We start from the raw sequence: 27889 nt of genomic DNA, 5'->3' as shown, positions 1-27889 counted from the left end.
CTAGGCGACAGGTCTGGAGTCAGGCCATTATTTATGAGATGTCAAGCGCAGCGACGCCCTCCGACCGATGTGTCATCTCTTATCAAGATGTAGCTCATGACATGTCGACAGTGCCTGTCAACAGTAGCAGCAGTAGTGAATGACCATGCACTGTCAATCCGTGTGTACGTGTGTGCGATGTAGTCCGGTTGTGCTAATACAGGTGAGAGAATGCCTCAGGCTCAGTTGCTTCACGCCTGGGAAAGAGTGCACACTATAGGCTTACAACGGAGCTCTTCAATGATGACAATCAGAGCATCTCCCTGAAGACAAGCACAGCTGAGCAACACTGCAGCGGTACACAGACAGATACAGCCAGGCTGCGCAGCTGACTGGCAATCAAGGCTCATGACGACCGGAGGATTTTGTTGTTGTTTTTGTACAATTTTGAAACTGGGAATGCATGGCGAGTACAGAATGGGATGTTGTTGACGATGACGTTGATGATGGCGATGTGAAGAGACGGCTGGGAAAGAGTGTTCATGAATTACTCTGAGTTAGACGTACACAGTCAACATGTCACTTGAAATGGCGCCTGCATATACATGTATGATCCACACTTGGTAGCTGCAAGCTTCATACTTCACGCTGCTTCTAAGTTCTAGTAAAATAATTATTAATGTAACTGCATTACAGTCTGTCGAAGCATGCGCCTTCTGCGTGTGATTACGTGTATGACGTCGCGAGAGACTTCACCTGCGCAGACACCTAGTACCTTGCATACGATGTTTACACCGCAAGATGGCCGGGGCACTGCTGGTGGCTCGTCTCCCCTCCCGCGTTGGCGCTTCGCACCTCTCCGCCTAGTTAGGTTCTATGTTGTCAGACAATACTCTCCAGGACAGGAACTAGACAAAAACTGCTAAACATTGTGTTCACGTTCCCCTGGGCAATGGCCATCCCAATCATGAATTCACATGCCATGCTAGACAGAACAATCAAACAGCGACGGCTGAGCTGTGCTGCTGCTGCTGCCGTCGGCGGGAGATATCACTCAATACTCATTCCGCCATCGGAGATGGATTGTATTTGCACAATTGCCTCCCAAGTACCTTTAAACACTACATTCTTGCTGCTTTGTTCTTTCTTCGCGAGACATTCTCAACATTTCACCGCCTTGTGTGTTTGTAAACATCGTGCAAGATGTGGAAGAAAGGCATGCACGCATGTGCTCACATTGGGCGCAGTCGACATATGTACAACACTGCGAAGACCATGTTAGGAACAGAGAGCAATCCTGCCAACTTGCCATGATGGATTGCGGAATCATTAATATTCCCCAAAACAGGACAGCTTCAAGCCTGCTTTCCTGATAGCTGACAACTGTCTGAGCTCGTAGGATTATCTCCGATCTTGTTCGTCTCAAACAATGTCGAGGCAGAGAATCGGAGCTTGTCCTGCATACGTCTGGCAACAGAGTGTCTAAACAAAAGTGCAAAGTTTCCATTGGATTTTAGACGCAGCGGATGAAAGCAGGAAGTGCTCGCAGCGTCCAATTCAGCAATGTGCTAATAGGAGTGTTAATCTCAAAGTAGACTAAGGCGATATTGACCGTGGGACGAATATCATTTTGTCTGTACGGAAAGTCACGTATCCGAGCACGAACATTTGCGTGTATATTATATTATGTCGTTTGCTTTCGCTTTGTTTCTCGCTCCACAACTGACAGAGCACAATTGTGAACACGTAGGTGTACACGCACATGTATAATGTTCATGGCGTGAGGCAGTCCGATGCGCACTTCTATACACGCCCCACTAATGCATGCTTCTAGTTCTATAGACACTGTACTCCGCCACAATCTGACCCACACACCACTGGGATACCCAGGCATCCGGCTAGTTTGGAAAGCTGCGTTCCAGGAAGCCTCTTACTCCGCACTGGGCGCGAGAAGGCCGGACAACATTCCCTCGCCCAAACGTCCCACTACACTGGCGCGATAAGACCGAGCATTAGACAATCAGATCCTTGTCTCCCTTTCTTGCATGCAGCAACAGCCCACCGGTGAGACCGAAGTGTTCGTGCAAGGCGTCCGTTTCTCATAACAGGGCTGTGTCCCACAGTCCACACGGTTCACTCAGCAACAGAGGTGTGTGGAGGACAAAAGATAAGGTTAGGCGATGGCCGAGTCTGAAACACTCCGTACTTCCAGTGTGCACTCCCATATTCTCGGAATGGGAAACCCAATATGGCACCCCAGTGTGGCATGTAGTGCTAGTGGGCAAGGTGGCTGCATGCAGTAGTACAGACTGTCAGTGCGAGCTGGGCACGTGTTATTGACTGCACTGTGTGCCAGGTACTACATGACCATGTACACTATACTAGTAACACTAATCTGGAGTGTGGTCGCCCGCGCACCCAGTGGATAAGGATCACTGGCATTATTCTTGGCATTCACACATATGGGCCGTTCGGACAGCAACCCCAACCCCACTTCCATCAGCTCTTCAGCCTCAGAGATGATGGCGCTCTGGCCAAGAGAGATCGATTGTCTTGATAGTAGAGCAGAGGCCAGTTCTAAGTTAGGTGTTTGTTTTTGCCATCGGCCCATGACAAAAGTCTATATTGAGCTCAGCTCCGGACGCACCCCTTGTTAGCATATCTACAGAAACCAATCTTGATCTCTCAACTCTTCAAGTCAGACCAAGACAGCAAGTAATGGAGACGCAGATACAGTAGACTGGATTCAATGTTTGTTGATTGATGTTGGCAGAATATACGGATGTACATGTATGTATGGCCGAAATGAGTAGTTCATCATTATTGGAATAGCAAACTGGCGCAAACAATGTTCCACAATGAAACAACACAAACGAGGTGGAAGGATGTGACCAAAATTCAGATATGGGAAAATGGAGTGGAAGTGCATCTACATAAGTTACAGTAGAGCTAGGGCAGCAATATCGGTTCTCATTTCGTGGCATGTTTCTGAAATCAGGAATATAAACAGAAATACAAAAAAGGCCAATTCATAGAAACGGGCAAGAGGGTTGAGATATCCGAAGCATCCATATACTGCATAACTGACATGCACGTCATGTCACGTGAAGATTTGCTCAAAGCACACCAAATGCAGGAAAAAATGATATTATGCTCTTTGATAACAATAAAATAGGTCATGCATGCTCAGGTGGTGTTGTTTGTGTTAAAATTCTCTTGCGACAGTAGAAAGTTATGCAGACATGGGGAATGCAAACTCAACCATTTAGTGGACATGATGGTTGCAACACACAGAGTTTCACGCTAAAACAAAATCTTCAAGCAAGGATAAAAGCAATACTACCAACTACAGGACATCTACATGTCTTACATGGGTTACATGGGTGCATATGTATAATTATTGAAGAGAAGTTCACGCATTCGAGATTCCACCGGATATATACAATTGTGTTCAGAACCGCGATCAGCTTCGGCAATTTCGCTCTTGTGTCCGTACTGTGAATGAGAAACGAAGAAGTATGCACAGACTACAGTGCTACATATGCCACTGTGGTAGCGCGTCTATCTACTATAGTACTAAGCTGATAACGCAAACAGCAAAGACACTACCCCACTAAGCTGATACAAAGCGGAGATGCCGTTGGCTTGCGAGAGTGGTCAAGTCGAGAAGAGGAGCCTGCTACACAAGCACAAAGCTACTAGTACTACATAGTCAGTCTCTACTAATTGCACTTCTACAATGGTTACCCTTGGGAGGGTCCTGGTAGATGCGGGGTCACGAACTGTTCTTTGGGTATGGTGTAAGGCATTCACGGTAACGATTACACGAGGCAGGAATTCTCTTTTCTCGTCGTCCTTATGCTGTGGCGGTTTGCGAGCTGAGAAGATGAGGAAAGACCGTGTTGGATGGGTTGCTGAGTGCGAATCCGCTGGGCGGCGAGCGCGTCTTCAAAGCTGAGGGCATGGCCATCACCATACCGGCCGTGTACGTTTGAAAGGACGTGGCTTGCATGGGAGCTGCAGCTGCTGTTTGGTGAGCGTGATGGTAGGGCGGCACGCCATACGCCGCCGCGTAGTCAGTGGCGGCGATCACGGCTCCAGAAGGAGCAGTAACGGCTGCTGCTCCGCCAACGCCTGCAGCTACTGACGGCGAAGAGGATTGCAGGCGACCAAAGTGAGTCTGCATGCCAACAATGTTGCCGGCAGGGGAGCGCTCGCCCTTTCTGCCTTTGCCGTTCGCTGACTTTCGATTCCTTGTTTGGATCACATCCTTCTTCATAGTCAGTGGGCGACTCACCTACAGAAAGCATTATCAAAGGAAGGACAAAGAGAAGCAGCAGTTTAGATACATGTTATATGAACCAGGACAGGCAATGCATGTCAATAAAAACTGCTGATCATAGTTTAGTGCTCTGCGCTTCTGCAGGATGAATACCCAATCTTCGATACCATATTTGGACCTGATCCGAGCCGATGTGCTGACCCGCCTAGTTGTTGAGTTAGCGAATCACAACTCTCAAGCACAATGCCACCTGCACTGGCAGTAGTACTACTAGGTACATGTATATTATGTAACGGTAGTGTACTGTTAGTGTTTTCATTCATAGTGCGTTGAAGTACAGTGTATGTAACCACGAAGCTGCCATCAATAGCCAGGAACAGGCCGTCTCAAGCCAAACTAACTTACACAGGACACAGGACAGCTCTTGCCTAAAACGAAAGTCCAACAGCGAATATGATGCAATAATCACGCATGGAGCTAAGTGGATCTATCGCAACACTCTGGACCAGTGAACATATTGTCATGGACCTTGCAAAGAATCTTAGATCAGTTCAGAAGTCCGGGCAGTGCAGCTGATGAAACACACCTGCGCATACATAGCCATTCAGCACTGCGCCATTGTATCATATGTGCATAGTATGCACAATACTGACAATCTGTGCATGTGCTATGAAGTAGTCTGTAGACTGTGGACACTGTGCAGCACTCACCCCATGAAGCTTCTGGTACAGGCCACACGCATTGCACACCGTCTCGCTGTTGGTAGGATTGCGCCTCCACAGCGTGGTGGTGGTCGTCTTGCAGTTAGCGCACACCTGGCCTGTTTTCTTGGGTGTGTTCTGTACAGGAAAGGCAGTGAAAACGATCACAAACATAACGATTAGAATCGAGGCACGGTCGCCAGAAGGACGCAACTAACTGATAATTCATCAACATACATGATCTGCAAGATTAGAGATTAGAGTGAGAAACTCTGAGAGGCTTCCATGCCACAAAGTAGAGCGCGCTGTCAATTGGTCCTACCACACACCATCAGAGTGACAGAACCGGAGAGAAGTCATCTGCTGCGGCAATCTCCGCGATGAGCAGCGTCGGTGGGTGAGCCCGGAGCCTCACCACACTACTAGACAGTAGTGATCAGTGACGGCTTAGTAGCATAGCTAGGACACGGTATCCGTGCTGCCAGATCGTTTCGCCGTCTGTAAATAATTATTCCAGCACGCAATCTCCGACCGAATGTTGCAACACTCTGCTCAAACGTTTCGAGCAGCATCTCTACACCACCACTTGAAACCAAACTGAACGTCAACATCGTGTTTTTCTTTTCATCTTCCGTTGTGTCTTCCATCACAAGCAATCAACTTCAGAGTGCAACATGTCCGTTTTTCAACCTGTCTGTATCGTAGCTCGTAATACTTGTACTGTTGCTGTAGTTTGGTTAAGTTAGGCTCCCATCCTGTCATGTCTCCGGAGCTGAGCGGTGTCGAGCATGGCTAAATCGAGCTGAGTGTGGTTTGTAAGGCGCAATGTTAGCAGCATTGATCAGCGCCACAGCGAGGACGCTGACAAGAACACTACACTACAGACTAGTTCGGCCTGTACCGTGCTACCAGTACGTGTAACATAGCCAACTACACGCTAATGCACCTGTACTGTACTGTACGTCAGCATAACGGTTACGAAACACGAACGGTACAGTGCAAGATGAACGTCCATGTTTCACTGACACTGTGATTGTTTGCCATAACGGAGTATGGTGCAGTGGTCCTTGCTCCTTACCGATCTCTTCTTGCTCTTCTGCAGTGGACGATGTGCTCCGTTCATCTTGGTGTACAGGCCACATGCGTTGCACAGATAAGACCCGTCTCGGTCCCGTCTCCACAGTGGAGTCTCGCTGATGTGACAGTTGGCACACTCACGGTTCTCCACTGAAACGGGTACAGCAAAAGACAAACAACAAGAAATGACACTTAGGCTGGATGCAGTGCAAAAACACATACACGATGTACATGCACATTGTGTTTCGCTGACTTTGTTGCAAACAATTCAGTTCGCTGTCTTGTATTGTTGGGTAAAACGCGCTCATTCGTTTTTGCTGGTGACATGTTTGCGAACTCATAGCATGCCACCAACACAGCCAATGGGCATCATGTCGAAGGTTAAATGAAATACAACTGTACTTCGAAGTACAAATAATTGCCCAAAGACCGCTGTAGTCAAAGACAATATTCTACTTGTGCAGTGTAGTTGAGAGGGTACGGGTTCGCAGTGTCCGCAACTAGTCTATAGACTTCGGACTACGACTACTACAGAAACGGCATGGTTCGGTGCAGGTCACTGTCTAGGTTCAATATTCCCTCCTCCACAGTACAGGATCATTATGGCAGTAGCGCGGAACAGAATGAAAGGCCACAGTCCTGCTGGCCGCTGCACTTCTGTCGACGCCTGTCTGTCATCTGCACAGCCCCTGCCTCGTTTGTTGCCTTAGGCTAAACGAGCCCTATAGCTATAGGCTGCGAGATCGCCCAGTGCACTGTGTACCGGCCTAAGCCAGCAGGACCTGTCCAGCACATTGTCGCCATGGCCACAGTAACTCCACACAGCCGTGCTACTACTAGTGGGGAGAAGTTGTAGCTGTCACCGTTCAGTGTTCCCTAACCATACACTAAGAAGTGCGGAAAAACAATGAACTCCGGGACCAAAGTCCGGAGCTGCGACTGCAAACATGTGCAATCGCCCTGGGAATGGGCAGCTGGCTATGAATCACACCTGTCAAAGCTTGTTCGTCGTGTGGAGTTGTCAACAGCCGGAGTTTTTTTTGTGTCTACCAGAGCTAGGCGGAGATGAGCCACCGCATGCACACATCCTGCTGTATGGCTCTTGCTCCCTATGACTTCTAATCTCCATCCGAAAATGAATGGAACCTTCTCTTCCTTCTCTCCATACATTCTCAGCGCACTTCATTGCATAATACGTGCATGCACCAAAAGACTTTCAGCTCTGCCAAAGACTTCAACTCCTCTTACACTGACTGCAAAGCATGGGTTTACTGACTGATCGCCGCACTCACTTACGCAACACCACAATAGTAAACTACAGTATCTAGTACTTGTTTAGGCGTGATGGCATGGCTGCAGGCCATGGTCGAGAAATCTTACTCCGCATAGACACACTATCCAGCATTGTTATCACACGGAAAGTGAGCGAAACATGCCTGCAGATGTCAGGGTGAAGTCACACATAACCAAACAGACATGCACATGCACGGAGCCGAAACTAACAGCAACGCCAACACGCTAATAACTGTTACTTACTGTCTTCCAGCGTGTCCGACTGCGCGTCCATCACATAGCCGTCCATCTCGATGGGCTGCAGGGTCGGCAGACTAGTCGCACCGCTGTTGTTCATCGGCATGGTGTTCTCCAGCTGGTCAGACATGGACGGTGATCCAGTGGAAACGTCAATGTTAGAGGCCTGGCCCTGGCTAAGCTCAGTCAACGGCGGCAGGCTGGTTGATGCAGACTCGCCCGATGTGCTATGGTGGGTGTTGTGCGTGTTGTGCGGTCCCGTGGATGACGGAGGATGCTGCCACATAGATCGAAGGTCAACAATGCTCAGATCCACCAGGGAACCAGGCAGGGATCCTTCCCTAGCCAGCTTAGCACCAGTTGGCGGGGTAGGGAAAGTGAAAACAGTTGAGTTTTGCTGTATGAGTGGCAATGGTGATTGATTGGGGCTACTTTTACCTGTATACCAGGGAGCAGCCGGAGGTGATGTCGGCGCTGGTGTCGCCGAAACGCTTGCATGAGACGTTACCGGCGGGAAGGTCGTAGCTTTAATAGACGTAGACCAGGACATGTTCGGGCAGAATGGCTGCTGTCTGAACATCGGCGCAGAGATACCATTCACGACTGTTTGTCCTCCTCCTGCTGCAGCTCCTGCATTAGCTGGTTGCGGAATGCTGGGTTCAGAGCCAAAGTACGGATGGTTGCCGTGTGCACTGGACGCGGCGCCTGCTGCTACCTCTCCGCTGTAGTAACTGGGAGCGACTAGAAGATTGGACGTAATGGAGTCTGTGGAAGCATGATGTTGAGGTCCGGCGTATCCGTGATGAGCCGTGACAAACTGATGATGATGCTGCTGTTGATGATGATTCTGTTGCTGATGCTGCTCGGGTGGTGAGAGGAGAGGAGGGAAGGATGTGACTTGGCCTACTCCAAACGACATTCTGCTGCTGCTCCTCGGTGACCAATCACAATCTCTTTGATCGATGCTGGACTCTAGCGAGGTTGTGCTGCTGCTGCTGCTGTCGTTGTTCCTGGTGGAACGTGTGTAGCTATCAAGGTTGCGCTGATAGTCTTGATGGGACAGTTGATGTAGCGATGACGACGAAATCTCTGGGTATAGAGAGTGCCTTGGTTGATCAGGTGAGGTTATCCTTCGAATAGTTTGAATGTTGACCTTATCGTCTGAGCTGTTGTGCCTAGAGAGGGAAAGATTAGATACGAACAGCAAGGCTTGAATTGGAACTGAGCTACACTTCGAGAGAGTACAAAGCTTTTTAGCGAAATGTCTTTCTCATTCGTAAAGCCATGACTGTACGGCACGTCAGCATAGACCTGCAGTGATAGCTTACAAATGTAACATGCCTAGTCGTATGTGGTTAGAGGGGCTTCGAAAGCGCCGTCGTGACTCCAACGGGCGATCTAGAATAGGCTTCGAGGCTAGCTTTGACTAACTGCAGTAGTGATTTCAGCGGGTCACTCGCTGGCAGCTGCCATCTTCGCGGTTAGAGCCACGTCGAAGGGAAATACCTACGCGCCGTCGGGAACTGCGGGCCTCACCAGCGTACGCGGGCAGTTTTTCGAAAATGCACGGCAAGTCCGGTGCATCCCGGCTTGCAGTTCTGCGAGGAGTTGACATTACCTTTTACCTACATGTAACTGGCTTCGTATGGGACCCGGCCAACTTTTTTTACAGTGTCTGGCTCTTCCCCTACCACACGTCATATCTGTCAGCACCTTGCTCACCTTAGCTCCACGGAGTGGCATTGTCGAGGCGCTGCTGCACCGTGAGAACAGCAACACGAGCAGTCAGTGCAGGCATCCCCAGCGTTAGTGGCTACCTCTTCGTGTCCCGCCATGTATGGGGACGCAGCTGCAGCTGACGACCACGTAGACTGGTGAGGCGGGGGAGCGGAGGAGAGCGAATCAGAGGACACATTGTAAGGTGCAGCCATCATTTTGCTGCACATTCGATCGATCGCGTCTTGCAAGGGAATTTTCAAGCAGCAATATCCTCTATCTCTCTCGTATTCTCGGATACAAAAGGTAGTCTTCTCGACAGTTCTCGACCGGGATGAAATGGGATGACAGTGAAAGCGTGCTCAGCAGTTTCCTTTCTCAGTAGTGGGGATATTTGTAGTGTCGATATTAGCTCGTCCTGCCTTTTCCAGCACTGACCTCACCTGTCTCCGCGGAGGTGTTGTTTTATTGGAGAAATTCTCGTCTCCGCGGCTACGTCACGGTTGCTTGGATTGTAGCCGCGCGCAGCACACAGTGGTCAAAGAGCACTCGAAAGAGACTGTGAAAGGGGGCGCCTGCCTGTCGCTTACTGAAGAATGGATTTTTGTTCGAGTTCAGCCTCAGAGATCCCTTCTTTCAGTCGCTAAATATCACGCTACTCGGGGTCACTCCGGTGTGGATCGCGGCGATTAAAACTGCTACGGACCTGCCTGCGATTACTTTCAAGGCCAGGTGAATACACAGATGGCTCTCTGAGTTGGTCTGCTGCTACAATGTTAGACGGATTTCGAACCGACACGACCACCACTGCTATGCTCGTTGGAAAGGAAATCCAACTTGCGAATGCCCTAGGCTTCGCCGACAGCTAAAGCAAAGAATAATTTAACACGAAGGCAGAGAGGGAGAGAGAGAGAGAGGAACAAAAAAGGATCTACTGATCATCCGGACTTTAATGACACACTGAATGAAAGGCTCTTCAATGGACTTTATACCTCCGAGATAATCGGCTTTAACCGCTGATGTGAACTGAAGAACCCGAGGCACTACTAAGTGAGAGGGGCAGGACTGTAAACCGCTCACATTTCATGGTTTCACAATGTACTCGTACACGCGGTCCACGTGTCATGTGTTCCAGCAATAAAACCCGCTACTCTAGATAGATACGCTGGTACTGGAGTGTTTGCGTGCGGCGTGCGTGAGTGGTCAGGAACTAAGATGGGATCCCGCTGAGATTATTCACAAAGCTCATTACTGCACGTGTTTGCTGTCAACTTCTTCGCTGCACCAGTAATTTTGTCCGTATACAGTCGTTTTAGGAGCTTTAGTCGCAGCACCAAGCACTTGAACACCGCAACTTAGGCTCGATTGTTGCTTTTCCCGTACTGGCGCAGACGCAGGTGACCCAGAACATGGCCGCTTGGTGGACTTGATGTGCGCAGAGCATAATGTTGGTGTTGGTGCCAGTAGTGGTCAGTCTGTAGTAGAGCCCATGAGATCATCATTCTTTAAGCCGCACCGAACGAGAGAGGAGGGGGGGAGTTGGAAGTGCCAAGACCCTTGTCTGAGGGCTAGAAGTCGGTCACACGTGGGCCAAAAGTGACACCCACCTTTTCAGCAGATCGCCAAGGATCTTTTCTCTCTACTCCACCTAACTTGGCTTGCACAGGGCTTTCAATATCGTACTGCTGTATGGTATTGGTGGTCTGGAGTGCTGTTACTGAGGGTCCTTTGACAGGCTTCTGTGCTCAAGTGTTCCACGGGCAGATTGGTGGAAGAGAACGACCTTCCCCCTATCTTTTCTAGCGCAGCTGTTGAGTGGCCACTCACTTCACACTGCTCTTCTTTGTTTCACTGGATATCCCATCAATCACCACCACCATCACCACTGGCAGTTTGATGGAGGCTGGTGATGCGGTGTATCGCAGAGGAAGAAAATTAAAAATCTTCTCTCCAGCTATCACATTTTGCACTCGTAAAGCTCTTACTACTCATGTCTTTGGGGTTCTTTTTAAACAGCGTGTTACGTTGAAAGGGAAATGTCTGTCAGGTACTACTAGTTTGGGTATTACAGTTGGCAGCATGTTAATGTTGCCTTTTGTGACTTTTGCAGCTCTGAGTCATGCTACTACTGCATCCCCAGGTACATGTACATGTACATGTTTCCTGAGCACAACAGCTGGGGAAGTTTTTTCCTTGAAACATGTACATGTACATGATTGTATTTCCTTTGTTCTTGCTTTCGTACGCACATACACGCCTGTTTTCCTATCATGAGAAGTTACGGAAATCTCCTTTTAATTTGTTAACGAAATGTACATGTAGAACGGCTCTGCTTGTTCTTTTTCTCAGTCTTGATGGCGAAGAATTAAAGATCGGGGTACTGTGATTCTAAGAGAATGAATCCGCACCCTTGCTTTCATGTACATTATAATTGCACATCCACCACTGACTATCTGCAGTACACGTAATGAATGACAGCATCATCATGCTGCTGTTAGTGCAGACCTGAAGCGTTGGTGGTTTTAAACAATCGCGTATAGCACTTACTTACAGTCATGAATTCATAAGTTTGAGGGAGTCATGACGTAATGGCTAATGCTTGATTTTAAAAACGGCAATCATGTACATTTCAGAATGAGTGTTACACCTGCGGCAGGAGAGCAGTAGAGGTTTCACAGCAGAGGTGATTTTTCAAGAACAAGCACTATCCATGGTCTAAGAACACGCTACGGCTGCCAGAATTATTGAATCAGGCTATTTCACCACTGTTTCGAGCCAGGGCATGCCAAGCGATTGAAAGTAATTAGTTCTCACCGGTCGCATCTCCTTGACATGCAAGGTGACTTTGTTTACAAAACAGATTTGCAGCGCGGAGTCGCGTCACGACTCGCACCCCTACCCTGTACGTAGTCTGCACACGATAAAAGAATCGTTTACGCTGTAGGACCAGCACACAGGGGCTCGCTCGTCGAATGCAAATGCGTCATTGTCACGCATGGTCTGTGGCATTGTCTTGTCGAATACACGCGCAAAATATGTGCTATGCCACAGCGGCTACACTCTGAGTTCAGGCACTGACGACTACAAGTACTACATTGTAGTACCGTCATCTACTCTCCTTTGTCTTTTGCTTGGCTCCAGACGTAATGCTCTATAAATTCTGCGGTAATATGGGCGACTGGCTGGAATATGATGTCCATTCATGCCAATTAGGATTTGAAATTGTCCAATGTTCGAGCACACGAGAGCCGGATTACGGCAGTAAATCTCAACATTAGTGACATGATTTGATAGCTTTCGAGGGACGGGGCACGGGGCAGGATATGAAGTGTTGCTGTCGTTCGTCATCATTGACGTTGACAATACAACTTTACAAGGACATACGATGATGTACAATGATTATTTAGCTGGGATCATTATCAGCATCAGGCATCATGGTGGCGTCGCCCGGACCATCCAATGCAACCTGTGACTTGTGTGAGCGATCATTAGTTGGCGAAGACTGTGCCAGAACGTATTACAGTAGAGCGAGTTGGCTCACTGAACGACCCGGCCGCATACCAGCGTCCAGCGTCATGAAATTGTTTTTAAGACTTAAGACCTGTTCTACATGAATTCTTATGTATGCCTGCCTAGCCTTTTCTGCGCCCCCGCTTACATGAAGCGAGCTGAACCAATTTGCATTGTATTGTGTCACAGTTGGTAGGGAATTGATGTTTGAATCGGACAGAGACCACCTCTCGAGCTGACGACGCGTACTACATGGCATTTCATTATCTGAATGCAATACTAGCGCTGGGCGCCGGGCGTGCAATCGATAATCGCCGTTCGTCTGTATTGAGCAGCCAGGGCATTATGCCTTGGTCTGGCGCTCAATGACGGCAACCTTTCCTGTAGCCCACAGCAAGCTCCTGACTGACCTGAATATGCTGTGTCTCCACCCTGACCGGACATGTATACCACTGTACACCGCGCACCGGTGGACTTTGGTAGTCCAATGGCAGCTTTGGTGTATACAGTTTGCACTACTACGAGGCTGTGGACAAACGCAATGGAACACGTGACATGGTTTTTCCAGTGCCAGGCCCAGTGAATCATCTGAATGACGAAGGCACAAGCAAGGATATCACCAGCAGAATCGAAACAGATTGTTGTGGATTCCTCGGGGCGAATGTGCTCTCATGAAAATGTGCTGAATGTCAGCAGTACGGTAATGTACAAGTACGCATGAGCCACCAACCATTCCGTCAATTCAGCAATGGCATGTCACAGCATTTTTGTTGTGAATGCGGATCTTGTTCTACTTTCATCTTGATGAGACTTTGCTGCATAGCGGTGCCCGTCAGGTATCACTGGATTTTTTAGAACTGCTTTTCCCACTGGTTATAAACCAAAAACCTACAAATCTCGGTTACTGGTGGACTTTGTTTTACTGTTCCAGAATACGCGTACTACAGTAACAGTTATGCATGGAATCGGGTGCCCTTGGAGGTATACCTGTAGATCTACCACCGTGCACCCCACACAAGCATTACCATCACGAGCACTTGGCATGCGGCGCTGGCAGGGATGGCCGACTGCCGTCCTCAAGTGCTGCTGCTTACTTATCCACAGTGCAACACTAGTGCCCATTGAATAACGTTACTCGACCCCAGCCAATGCATCTATCCATGGATGTAGGCTGTAGCACATAGGACGAGTATTATTGTACTGTTATTGTAACCATCCTGTCACGAATGGGAGAATCCAGAGGCATGTGCGGCCCAATTCATGCCACATGTCCTTCTGCCTCAACCAGGGCCACCATGTACCACCACCACCACAACCCCTGTGACCATGCTAGTTTTCGTCAGCACTTACGAACGCGAACCCAGCCTCTGATTAAGCGGCTCTTGACTTAACGTAATTCATTATTTAATTGGACTGGGATTTGTAGCCTCCTCCACAGTCCAGTCGGTCTGTACGTCCTTTGCGTAGGGCGTTTGACCTTGGAGCAGTGAAGCCTGGGGACTCCACACGACCACTGTACATATACCAGTGACCATACATGCAACTGTAATTGGCGTGTTTTCATTTTCTCCTCGGCCTCCTTTTGCATTACAACAATCATCATTATCATCTCAACGTTTGAGCATCGGATTCCAGGGACGGAACATGCACCTTTACATGTATGTGTATGACACGAGGTTCACACTCCGACTGCCCTCATTGGCCTGGACCACCATGGATGATGGCTACATACGGTTTCATGTTTTAGTTAGAGAAAGTTACATGTATGCCAGGCCCCAGAGCTGGGGAAGCTGAGGACATGAACTCCGTGTGTCATTTCTACCCTATCCTATACAGGCTGCTTTGCTACTGACCACCAGGGAATTTAGGTTATGGCATTCGGATAATTGCTGAAGAAAGATGAACAACACTAGGAATTAGAACTCTCTCCTCGAATACGGTTGGTGTCTTAGCTGACTGCACTCACCAGTTCGTACTGCATGTAACTATTACTTTGCATTCGCAAGGACTGATCTCCCGCAAACCTCAGCAATGTCGCACCTGCGTGTGGCTAGACCAGCAGGAAGGCACACGCTCCCACCGCACAGGCCGGCTGCGTGTTGGTGTCTGTGCGGTTTGACGTGTAATCCGAATCCGTGACAAAAACGAAGTGAACGCGTCCTGTCTGCTGTCACGCGCGCTCAGCTCGGTGCGTGCGCAGTGTGTATTCGCCTCACGATCAATATCATGCTGACAGTGTTACTGTTAGCTACACTAGCTCCTAGTAACGTGGTGTCTTGGTGATCATGGAACTGGTGATTGGATTGCATGGGCAGTGCACCTGAGAATCGGATTGACATTTCCGCAGCAAACCAGCAGCGCCATCACAGTACAACCGCAAGTAACAAAGTTACTATGCCAAGTCGATCATGGTCGATGAGATACGTATAGCCGTTCCAAGATCCTTCACTTCCCCCCTGGATCAAATTAGCTCGCATCCTCTCAGACTTCTGGACTATGTCACGCCACGCCACGATGGTGTCTGCAATCATGTAGTTGATATGAAAATGTCAATGCAAGCGCGCTGAGGGCCATGCATTAGACTCCAGAGTGGATGACTGTAGAAGTCACCGAGAATACGAGTATCCCTCTCTCTTACTTGCTTTCCCCTAAAATTAGCTGACACCATGCATTGACACAAACCTACGTAACTTTTGTTGCTGCTTTCTAGATGCATTGAAGAATGCAGTTGCTGCATGGGAACTACAAAGGAAACCTAGTGATTCCTGGAAGACAGGAAATTGGAAATAGTCATCTGCATTCTGCGCTGCGCCGACGATAGAAGTGACAATATACTCGTATCGTCTATCGATGAACAGCACAGCTGTTGATGAATACCGTTGAGAAAATAGACTGGAGACTAACCATCACCATAATGGTGCACAATGTCATGAACACGTGAGATCCTGCGATAGCGACATAGTATTATTATCGTCCAGCAGCAGGTGTAACAATGTTTAGGAAACTAACTGCGACTACGAGTAGACCTGGGTGAAAATATTCCCCTGCAAGGGCGCAGCCAAGATGGCCATCTTAGAAGAGTATGACATTAGCATCCATTACCGTTAAGCACGTCTGTCTGACCCGTCACAACGACGATTGATGAAGCGAGACTCTTCAGCAAATCCGATTACTGCAAGCATTATTGGACACTCATTGCCTACTACTACTACATGTACATGTACTACTAGCACTGAATGCTGTAAACACTACTACCTCACAGAGCACGGAATAGTGGCATGCTCTCTGTACATGCATAGACGCCCGCCAGGCACACACCATAAAGGCCAGACTCCTTTCCTCATTTCCCTTCGTGTGTTCACTTGAATTAAGGAATTAGGAATTCGAAAACCGGGCTACCACAATTTACAATTTTCTTCCGAAATGTCACTTGAGCGCATGAATGATCTCCAGCGTGAGACTAGGGGCATTGAAATGTATCACTGTAAAATTACCTTGACGGTCATTGCGATAGGCATGCTAGCTGCAGAGGCTACTTGTCAATGTACGTGTATCTTATAGTCTTGTACTTGTATGAATAATGGCTCCATGGCGGGTTCCTTGAACCCAGGATCAAAGCATCCGATATTGGTTGGAGGGGATTGGAGCAAAGTGTTCGCAATTTGAAACTGCGCTTCATCCAGCAGATAAACATGTACAGTCGTGTATCCTTAATCCAAGACGGTCAAGTATAAATCACAGACACTGTGCCGTCTTCGCCGACTGTTTAAACAGTTCTGTATCTACAGCATTGTGCATACATGTACATGTATATGTATGCACAATGCAAATGTCATCTTCTTTGTCCATTACACGTATAGCCTCGACCTCATGAAAGATCATTCGCTGGTAAAGCAAGGCTGCGCGTATGTCGCTTTACATGTCGGCCGAAGATAATAAAAAAGGTCGACGAGTTTGACAATGGAAATAATCAATGCTCCAGCGCAGTTTTTGACATGGCCTCAATCCCTGTTCGCTCCCCGTCTTCCTCCAACGGAGCGAAATTTTGTTCATCTTCTTTGAAAATGTTGCACCATTATCCTCTTGATCCTGGCCAAGTCATGTTAGCTAGCGGACTAGACTAGAGGGTATTGCAGTACTGTACGCGTGTGAACCATACAAAGTACTGACACTGTACGCGTGTGAACCATACAAAGTACTGACACTGTACGCGCGTGTGAACCATACAATCTAGAGTACTGTAGTACTGTATAGTGGATTCGAATGGCAAGCGATGTGTTGAAATGTTCAGTTCGTATCTTCGACACGTGCATATCCCAATACTGTTATAGGATACACATCTCAAATACTCGTCCCAGTGGGTCTTACTTCACTCATCCCAGTGGGTCTTACTTCACTTTGTACAACCAGTTCCAGCCCTTCAAGAACCTGAAGTTGAGTTTAGCCTTGGATGGTGTCCCCAATAATCTGCAGGACCCTGGGCGTGATTGGGTTGACAACCAGGAGCCACTGTACGATACGCTCTAGCTATCCCTCTCTTTCTCTAAACATTGTTCTCTATCCGCTTCTCTGTCTCAGTCTATCTATCTGTCCATGTCTCATCTCTGTATGTTTATCTCTCCATCTCCCCTGTTGCTCTCTCTACATATTGTTCTGTCTCTCTCCTGTCTCTTTTTCTCTATTTGTCTGTCTGTCTCTCTTTCTCTCTCTCTCTCTCTCTCTCTCTCTCTCTCTCTCTCTCTCTCTCTCTCACTCTCTCTCTCTCTCTCTCTATCCATCTATCTATCTATCTATCTATCTATCTATCTATCTATCTACAAGTATCTCTATCTATCTATCTCTCTGTCTCTCTATCTCTTTCTCTCTCTGTCTCTCTCTCTCTGTCTCTCTCTCTCTCTCTCTCAATCTATGTCTGTCTGTCTCTCTCTCTCTCTCTGCCTTTCTTTCTTTCTTTCTCTCTCTCTCTCTCTCTCTCTCTCTCTCTCTCTCTCTCTCTCTCTCTCGCTCTCTCTCTCTCTCTCGCTCTCTCTCTCTCTCTCTCTCTCTCTCTCTCTCTCTCTCTCTCTCTCTCTCTCTCTCTCCATCTCTACAAAAGAAACGAACTGCATCATTCTTTGCAAACTGGCCTCAACGAAAGAAGGTATGCGCGCTGTTGACTTCATTATTGTCGTGAGTCGTTTGATGTTAGTCTTCCCTTTCCTTAAAGTGTTGTAGATGTATGCGTTGTTGGTAAGGACCGATTGTTCACAATGGCATGCGTTGGCTCAAACAATCACTCCATCTGTCCTCGCTTGCATTTATCAGGGCGCCACAAGAGACGTTTCAATGTTTTACTTGTTGCAAAGATCTTGTGGAACTTCATATCTTCCGTATTGATGGGCGAACTCTTTGTTTCTAGTACACTTGTGCTCCTTTTGATTTCATGTTTGATGTGCATCACCGCGGTGGCGGATGCGAACCATCGATCCCGTGGCTTTCAAAGATATTTGAAATATTCTGATATCAGAAGTCATTCCAACCCCAAAGGCCTTTTCAAATCCGTCTATATTTTCTAAATAGCCCGTGTGTGTTACATAATAAAGTAGAATGTCGGGTAAGGAAAGGGACACTGATGGTGTACAGGCTTGTAGGCCATGCCACGGAGGAATGTCTCAGCAAAGATCAGAGAAAGGTGAGCTGTACAAGAAGATTACAAATTCCTAAAACAAGTAAAAGTTCCCATTACCAACCTAACACTTACGGAAGATAAGATGTTTGGTCCGAGTCCCGTCGCGTAGGAGGTCAGCAATTCTCTGTTGCCTACGTCTTCCGGACACGACTTTCCTGGCCTTGAGAAATTCACAGCGATCAAGTTGTTCCTCGCCAGGCCTTACTACAAGTATGCAGTGGTTTTCTGACGTGGGTGTGAGCTGGGCGTTGAGACCACTGTCGCGCAGTCGACCACCAGTACCACTCAGGAGTCTGTAAGCAAATTAACACAAAGCACAGCTATCGTGAGCAAGATACTGTATAAATCAGATTCAGATTTCTACTGTACAGTATGGCATGCCGTTCAGCCTCGCGTCCTATGAAAGTATGTGATGCCATGGCAAGCCATGGTATTGGTAGTGAGGGGTTATGCTCAGTGTCCTCATTAGCACAGACTGTCAGTGAAGTACCCATTCCCAGTAGTAGTAGTGGTGGGGGTGGGTACATTACTCTACTGTCTCTCTTTGCATGTGTCTTCATTACTCCCAGCCCTTGGGGAAAATGCAGCTCAACACATAGTGAGTGTGTCAGTGCAGTGGGAGAAGGACTGCGACTTAAGAGGCCTCTTGACTTTGGAATCAGCACAATGATGCCTCCATTCATACACAAATATATGACTAGGCATGGGTGGATTTCTGCTTACCACCTATCCCTCCTTTGGCTCGTCAATGCATTTCAGCAGCAACTGCAGAGGGTATTACATTGTACATCTATTTGGCTTTCCACTGCCTACTGCTTGGTCTTTGCCCTTACTGCCCTTAGAGTGTGGCTACAGACTCTTTATAAATGTACATGTACATGTGTACATGTAGGGCCATGCGCTTGCAGAACGTGTATTTCCCTATCCCTATTTCCCTATGCACAATGTCAGTAATGTGTATGCATAATAATCTTCGAGTAGAAACAATGCACCGTCGCCATGGTAACTAGCCGGCACTTCGTTCGCCCGAAAATCAGTGTGATAAAGACAGTGTGACGTATGAAATTAACTTCTGTCATTGGTATGCGGATGATGCGTGATTGCGCGACTATGGACACAGGCCCAGAGAGGCGCAGATGATGACACAGGCTAAAGCCTGGGACGAACTTCTACTCGAGACCATAGGACTAGAAGTAGTAGTAGAGTATAATTATGACTATAGTCGTATCTAATAAGCGCCTGACCATTCGTGTGCGAGTGATTGGGAGGAAGAGGGACAGCGAGGGACTCGCCACCCTGCAATCCACATCATGTTGCCAGTCGCACATACCTGCTACATGTATCTATCCCGCACACATCTGAGAGCACCATTGGCATTGGCATCTAGGGGTCACGTGGTTTCAAGGCATCCAGCCGAGTTCAAAGGACATGCCAACATAGTTGAAAGGAAGAAATAGCGGATCAGCCACTTTCTAGCTGTCGAAATCTCGGTGAGGAAGCCAGCTCGAGGTTGCACACTTGAGCTTCGAGTGGGTCTCGTGCTTCTGTTTTGCCAACAGTGACACGACTCCATAGCGAAGTGCCTGGGATTCGATGCGTGAAACACTTCATTCCGTTCAGCTATGCACTCGCGTGTCAGAGCTAGAGCCGTCTTTCTTTTGTGAAGTAGAACCGCCATCACCAGATCACTGTAGAGTGTAGTACTGTACGTCGTTATACTACTCACTGTCGACGTCACAGTGTAGCTTTCATGCGCCACAAGCCTTGACAAGGATCACAGTTTGAACGTTGCTATACCACCCTGGCCTGGGTATCCTGTTGTGCACGTGTAGTCCACGAAGTTGAAGTAATAATTATTATTGTACATAATTATGTACATTGTACATGTACATGTATGCTCCACCAGTCCGCCTTTCACGCACCCTCTTCTTGTGTAGAATGTGCGATGCTGGAATTACCGACACGTCAATAGAGGAAACGTATCTTTCTACGTCATAATAATCGTGACAAATTGCGTCGTTGCATCTCCAAGGAACACCAAGGAACACCTGCATACTAACGAGTAGCTGGAGCACTCTTCTCACAGCAGCTGTGACGTGGAGGCTGTCCAGTCACTCGAGTGCCCTGGACACCCCGCTGTGCCTGAAAAGCTCTCTCAACAGCCCCAGACAATAGCTGGTGGACCAAAGTTGATATTCGCCGGGTGACACCCAATTGAAAAGTATTGTTTCTGTTTGTCATTTGTTTACTGCTGAGCCCTCCTCATCACGGACCATGTGCGCTTCCACGACCACGTCCATGTGAGTGGCACTGCTCAAAACTTGTGTACTGTACGCAGTTGCCTGTTGTAGACCAACGGCTTCGATCAGAACCAGCTAGCTTGGCTGTAATGTTGTCAACTACATACGCCGTATATGGAGCGTACGCAAATGGGAGAGGAAGGTCCGAGGGCCGAGTATCGGTTTTCAACAAGAGGACAGAAGAGGTTAGAGGAGCGTCGTCACACTAAACTGTGTTCTGTGCTTCACTCAACTGCACTCCACTCGGCATGCAGTACGACTCCGAGTATGCATGTAGCAACAGGGATGAAAGCCATACGACTCGCTCTATTGTTATCGTCAAACACAACAACATGTTTTCATTAATGACCTAATATGCATCGTAACGAAGACTACTCAGAATCTGGCGATTTTGTGCTTTATCTGCTAATTGTTGACTTCAGCCTACACAGACCTATAGACGCAGACCGGATGTAGTGTGTCGATAAACGTATTTAGAAAGTGTCAATTCTTCCAACACCACGTCATTATCGCAGGGACTGCGGACCTGCTCTGCTTTGATCCCGCAAAAATTGCTTGCGCGCAAGCGAGAATCCCCTTTTTAATGTCGTTTCCTAAGCGTGGGTAAGTATGAAAGGGCATCTAGCGACAGTAGATGACAAGAGACTACTCCACTGTGACAAAAAGAAGCCTGGTACAGTAATGAGGTAGTGGGGTCAACGTAGAATCAAAACTACCCCTGAACTATGGACAGTGGTAACCACCAGGAATATTCGTCTGTACAAGAAAAACCCTGTTACCAGTAGCTTTGGTGTGATAGAGGGGTATAATTACTATTTTGTGACTCCAACTTTCAACAAACCACAATTGGTTTGAAAACTCTGTCTGTCTCTCTCTCTCTCTCTTTCTCTCTCTCTCTCTCTCTCTCTCTCTCTCTCTCTCTCTCTCTCTCTCTCTCCCTCCCTCTCTCTCTCTCTCTCTCTCTCTCTCTCTCTCTCTCTCTCTCTCTCTCCCTCTCTCTCTCTCTCTCTCTCTCTCTCTCCCTCTCTCTCTCTCTCTCTCTCTCTCTCTCTCTCCCTCCCATGCCAGACTTCCATGCAAATGATTCTGGGGAGAAGCAAACTGCTGTTGGGCAAAATGAAAATCACTGAGGCGCCAACAACAGGCTAGGTGGGGATTGAGAGGAAATTGCCCAGCTGGTCCTGAGCTGGTCCTGAGCTGGTCCTGAGCTGGTCCTGAGCTGGTCCTGAGCTGGTCCTGAGCTGGTCCTGAGCTGGTCCTGAGCTGGTCCTGAGCAGGTCCTGAGCTGGTCCTGAGCTGGTCCTGAGCTGGACCTAGCTGGACCTTGCCACCCACCCAGCTGGACATTGCCACCCACCCAGCTGGACATTGCCACCCACCCAGTTCCTGCCTCTAGCTGGATATCTGGCCGCCGAGCGAGCGCGCACCCTGCACAGACGTGCACCAGCCCCTTCCCCTCCCCACATCGCTCTGCACCACCCACGGAGCAGGAATTAAAGCTGCTGTTCATGGTTCTCGCTCATGAACACAGTAGTATCACGTGTGTACACATAATAACACTAGTAATTAGCTCTAGATGGGTTATTGTAGAGCCGTTTTACTGGCCATTTTGCACTGAAGTCTGTTTCGTGTCGGCGACTTGAACGGCACGATTAGCGGGTATGCCATGTAACAATTCGTGAGATCGCTTGCTGGAAATGATTGCCCTGGCACAGCTCGACTCGATTATTGGTGGGAGCAGTCGCTCGGGGCGGTCATCTCGACCGGCAAACAGCCAAGAAACTAGCTAGGCGGAAGTGCGCGACTTAGAGCTACTACTAGTAGTATTGAAGACTAGACATACTCAGTCAGCACCAGTACTAGCAGTAGTGGCACTCTTCCTTCCTTCGTGACCATCAATGCTGTCACGGTATGTGTAGAAACAAGTGTGATTTTTTAATAAACAAATGTGATGGTGATGGCGATGGTACTGATGCACTGATGTACTTATTCGTGAGTATCAGCGTATAGTGATGACCTGTAAGGCTGTAGTCCATTTCTTCAGTTTTCCTCGGCCGTAGTGTCCTTCTTGCAATAGCAATAGCAGCGGTTGTTACGCCATGTGCATCGTACAAAGAGTGTCCTGATAGTTACCGGTAAAAGGCGTTTCAGGGAATGGCATACACGACTCCAAGGCACATGCTAGCCGTGGTCTGTAGATTGCAAACCCATAGCTTCATCACGCTTGGGAAGTTGGACATTTGCTGAGGCCCTTCAGAAAGGGAAGCGTCCACTTTCGTGTCAGTCTAACAGTCATTTCTGACTCCGTGCAGATGATGATGATGATGAGGCTGCTCATCAGCATCCTGATCCTGATGGAGTGTACTCAAGGCATACCGGACCATGCAGGAAGTTCCAACCAACAGCAGCGGTGATTTGCTGTCTTGTCTGCGAATGAATCCCACCAGGCTATCCCCGAAGCACTCAGAATTGGCAGGCACGTGTAAATAGATTGATTCCACACAGTGTACACAGTGTATGAGATAATACTGAAACCTGCCCTACGCTCCTCGTGCACAGTTGGTCACCCTACAATTTAATTTATGGTGTCAAAAGCACTACTGGCAGTATACACTGTCGATGAGAATATCATTCACTGACGGTCTGTGGCACCACCTCCACTCTAGCTCCATGCTCCCTGGTTTGTAACCACCAGTAACACGTGACCAGAGTGCTGTAGAAAGGCCACTTAGCCGGAAACACTGCAACGGTAACACTGGTAACAGGAGCTCTTCCCACATCTTCACACATCTCAGTGGTCAGTGCGTACTGGACTGTGTGTGTGTGTGTGTGTGTGTGTGTGTGTGTGTGTGTGTGTGTGTGTGTGTGTGTGTGTGTGTGCAGCCCTACTGCAGTCACGTGACCACACAATAGGCATACACGTACATACGTGAATAGACCACCACGTCCGCCAGGTGTGGGGCTGAGAGACCGTCATAATGGCTATGGTCAGTTTCGATGGAGTAAAACTGAGTCGGTCACACTTGCACAACAGCTGTCCTCTCCAACGCTGAGTGCTTTTCGAAGTTTTCATGCATCCTGTTTTAGTGCTGTGAGTAGCACCGGTCTGTGGATGCAAACAACTCACAGGCACAATACAGCTCGGAGGAGGGACGCTAAACAAATGTAGCACAGTGCCAATGTCAACTTGACCACAATGCACACATAGCTATAGAGATGCGATGCAGGTGCGACGTTTCAATAGTTTCAATAGCCTCTGTGCTAACCCGTGTCACAGTACTGACACTCATACTGCCTTTACTGGCTGCAGCCTCGACAGGACATCGTCTGCAGGACTAGGGTCAGAGCGCAGAGCAAGCTGTGAGGAACTCTGCGAGTACACGCGGCCCACAGCTAGTGGTCAAGACTCAAGGAGGACACATTGTCTGGCAGCAGAGCAGCGCAACAACTTCCTCGAAAGCTCCTCTACTCCGCTTCACCTGTCGTGTCCACCGCGTTGTGTCCAAACTTTAAAGGGAATCCACGGTGCCGCTGGCTCGGAGGAACTAGGTTCTGCGGTTCATCTTGTGCCATAGGCATGCCCACTGCAGCAAGCCCGAGCCCACTTTCCTAAACATCTGTTTGTCAAACGCCGTCCAGCAGTGTGTGTCCAATTGCGTGTGCCCGTACCCAGAATGCTTGCCCATCATAGTGAGGCAGAGGACAAGGAATGTGGCGTCGCGTTGGCTTAGGTCACCTCCTTGGGAAAGACGAATTACCACCAACCAATCACTAGCACTATAACCGTAGACGATCAACTATCATGCGCCAGTATTGATTACTAGCCGAGCACACCAGCTATGAGTCTTACTTGTCACCGGATCACCATACATAATAATAATTATTATTATTTGAACATATCCGTACAACTGAGAGGAACTTTCCTTCAAGCTAGTTAGGGGCCATCAGCATAACGGTATTCGCGGATGGGTCCTGCTTGAGCGCCCCTTCTACCCAACAGTTTCTATGTACAGTTAGCAAAACTCTCCGTTCATACCACTATAGTATAACTGTGTATCTGTATGCAGCAGACAGTCGTGAGAATGTAATGTCTATTCCAAGTTTCTGGGCTTGTGCAGTGGGAATCGTGCTGCGTTTTCACGGAAGACCAAAGGTATCTGGGTACAATCAAGACGATGGAAAGCCAAACAGATGTAATGTCCTCACGTACGCGTCATGTCAGAGCGAGTTGCACTGCACTACGTACAAGCAGCACTTTGCAGATGTAGTGAGCCGCTCAGGGCGTTCAAACAGGATGTTGTACACGCTGTGACAGGTCATTCTCTAGCTGACCTCAAAAGGAACGCGACTGTAACGTTCCGTCCCTTCTGTCCGGTCAGGCACTCCATGTGAAAGTCTCCCATAACGCTTTGCATTCGATCAAGACGGAGAATGCACATACACACACACACACACACACACACACACGTACACGCGTGCCCACACACACACACACACGCGCGTACACACGCACTTCTCTGACCATACTTAAAATTTCCATAGCTGGACGGTCACGTGTATTGGATGGCATAAGTCGTAGCCTATTTATTCCCATACAGCCTGAGCTACCGATGAGGGAACACAGTGTTTACATAAGTGTCCGCTTAGGTCTTTTGGCCATTCAAGTCCATCGGCTGACGATCTCCGAATGACTCGCCATCAAGGTACTAGGTGAGAGCGTGTTCTTTCCCTGAGCCGGTTGCCTACCATTGGTATCATATTGGTGACCACAGTGCACATTTGTATGGGTTTAGTAGTACACTACAATGTATATCCCAAAATAAGCAGGTACGTATGCACGCACGCACGCTACCACCGTGCGTGGACACTCCTGACAGTCCTGTACAGACTGTCAAAATGTCAGTGAGTCAGTGCAGTGGCAGTGGCAGTGGCCGGTCAGACGCGAGCTGCTCTAGCGGCGGCTCCGCTCACACCACCAACCTGTGAGCCTTGGGAATGGGAGTAGGGGCGCGAAAGGTCCTAAGGGTGGCTGCAGAAGACCATCGGTGTTCCATGGCCGTTGCCAGGGCGGTTGGGCTGGCAGTGTACCTTTGCTGCTGGACGCAAAATTGTGAACGCCTAAGTGCATGCGAGCGTGGTGCTTCAAGGACTTTCTCGCCCCGCCACTACTCTCTCAAGGGGCAGAGAAGAATATGGTTTTGTGTAACACGAAACAGAAGCAATTGCAACCATGTTACCCTCGTGTCCGTGAACGGGCCTAGTGTGGCCAAGGATACATAGAGCGGTGTAAGTCAAGCGAAAACGGTCTAAGAATATGGTATAATGTAGAATCACCTGGGCTGTATTGTAGTCTACAGCCTGGGCACCTCGCAGCAGAGAGCACGCGATCTAAGACAATGTAAGGCATTGTAAGGCAAGTAGTAGTGGCTCGAATGCCTACATGGTAACCTTGTTACGTTCTATTCACGCGGTTACCCTCTCTTCGGGTTATTCGACTGCTCGGCCATGCTGCTACACGAATACTCCACGACCTGGTGATCATGGTGATGGCACAGGCGGAGACCAGTGAGCTAGAGAGGCGCCGCATTCACACGTTGCACAGCTGCTGTCTGAAATGTGAAATGTACCACACTAGCCAATGTTGGTCAACTGCTAATCATGGCTAGTTGGCTTCTGGCTGCAATAATGGCACCACCCACACTAGGACTGAGATGATGATGACTATGATTGTAATCCTCGCAGAACGTCCTTAGCCCTACGGATCATGTTTCCGCTGCACATGCATGCATTAATTAAGTCGGAGCCATTAGCCACCCCGCTGTAGGCAGAATACAGGTGGTAATTACCCCGTCGCTGAAGGTAACTAGCCCAGATGATGCTATTGATGTCCTCAAAGAAAACGGGTCACTAGAGGCACGGGGTGGGCTGGCTCTAAAGCAAGACACGACACTCCCCAATGCACATGGTCGTTTGAACCAAGTTGATAAACGATGTAACGGAAAGGCTGCGAGCCAGGATATGCTGCCAATGTGCGCAATGGATTGTGAAGTTCCTCTGTGAGCTGGCTAAGGATGACACATTTTTGGAACACGAGATCGAAATTAGCCCGCGCTGAATGGGCAGGATCTGATGACGACGCTGCAAAGCCACCAGTGGAAAGAGGGTTAGGGAGGCTTAGCCCAGGAAATGGCCAGTTTCCTGTCCGTGTCCAGAACAATGTGTGTTGGACATTCTCTGTTGTTTTTGAGTCGCCATTGCCGTCAGTCCCCTTGTTCAATTCGTGTCGAAGCAGCGGCGAGTCATTGGTCGCCGTAACTGGCCCTACATCCGGTCACTTCTAGCCACAGACACGGTTAAATGATTGGCTGTGAAGGAAAATATCGTGTTATTGCTGTCAGTGCCCTGGTCGCGAAATGCTATACGCCAACAACTGTCCCAATTAATATATCACCTCGAAACCAAAAGAGAAACTGAATCAATCAATTATATGCGGCCCCTAGTTCGCTGATTCCCTGCGCGCACGAATCGAATGTGTCTAGAATTGGTCTTGAATTATTCTAGAGCGACTTGGCATTACTGCGAAGGTGCGCTTTACACTAAATTGCCACACAACTTTACCTGGGCTGTACCAATGTCAGAGCAAGGAGCACAAGTCATCCAGCATCTCTAGTACCTTCTGATCCAATCTGAAGGGGAACGTTTTAAACATGATCTCCGAAAGCAAACGCTGCTATCATCAACACAAGTGTTGTGTTGTATTGTGTTGTGCTGCAGAAGTGCTCTCCTCCCAAGGGTTGATCAGTTCTATAGATCTGCATTGTAAGTGGATTACATCGCGGCGGGTCTTTTTTATCTCAGATTTGTCTGACAACTACCCGCCACCTCTGTCCGTATGAACTAGAGTGATAAAGATGACAAGAAACACAACTCGTCTCCACTATCAGCGACTTACCTGAAGTGCGTCGACCAGTAGTACCGTCCACGTCTGGACAGGAGAACAGAGGCTGAGAGGGTAGGTAACGTTTTGAACACCGGCCAAAGGACAACACGTCCGTTTCACCCAGTCCTGAAGGCGCTGACAGCGCACGAGCGGAAGCAGAGGCAACGACTTGGAAAAATGGGACAC

The 27889-nt window shown here is 48.5% G+C and overlaps 1 protein-coding gene across 2 annotated transcripts; it reads right to left on the bottom strand.

The window, feature by feature from the left end:
* Nucleotides 1–2724: 2724 nt before the first annotated feature.
* Nucleotides 2725–27882, bottom strand: LOC135804734 (transcription factor GATA-4-like). 2 transcript variants are annotated; one of them, XM_065318679.1, is made up of 6 exons: nt 27716–27882; nt 18536–18756; nt 7576–8744; nt 6041–6189; nt 4972–5100; nt 2725–4276 (listed from the first exon to the last, which is right to left on the bottom strand). In XM_065318679.1, exons 3-6 carry the CDS (start codon nt 8486–8488, stop codon nt 3836–3838), a joined length of 1632 nt encoding a protein of 543 aa, XP_065174751.1. In that variant the 5' UTR covers nt 8489–8744; nt 18536–18756; nt 27716–27882; the 3' UTR covers nt 2725–3835. The 2 variants fall into 2 exon arrangements, with proteins under 2 accessions (XP_065174751.1, XP_065174750.1); XM_065318678.1 differs by lacking the exons at nt 18536–18756; nt 27716–27882 and adding an exon at nt 9292–10218.
* Between the last annotated feature and the right edge of the window lie 7 nt (nt 27883–27889).

This window comes from Sycon ciliatum, chromosome 1 (assembly GCF_964019385.1).
Source record: "Sycon ciliatum chromosome 1, ocSycCili1.1, whole genome shotgun sequence".
Classification (NCBI taxonomy): domain Eukaryota; kingdom Metazoa; phylum Porifera; class Calcarea; order Leucosolenida; family Sycettidae; genus Sycon; species Sycon ciliatum.
Note: the sequence above shows the minus strand (reverse complement) of the source record. Positions and strands in the feature narration are given on the sequence as shown.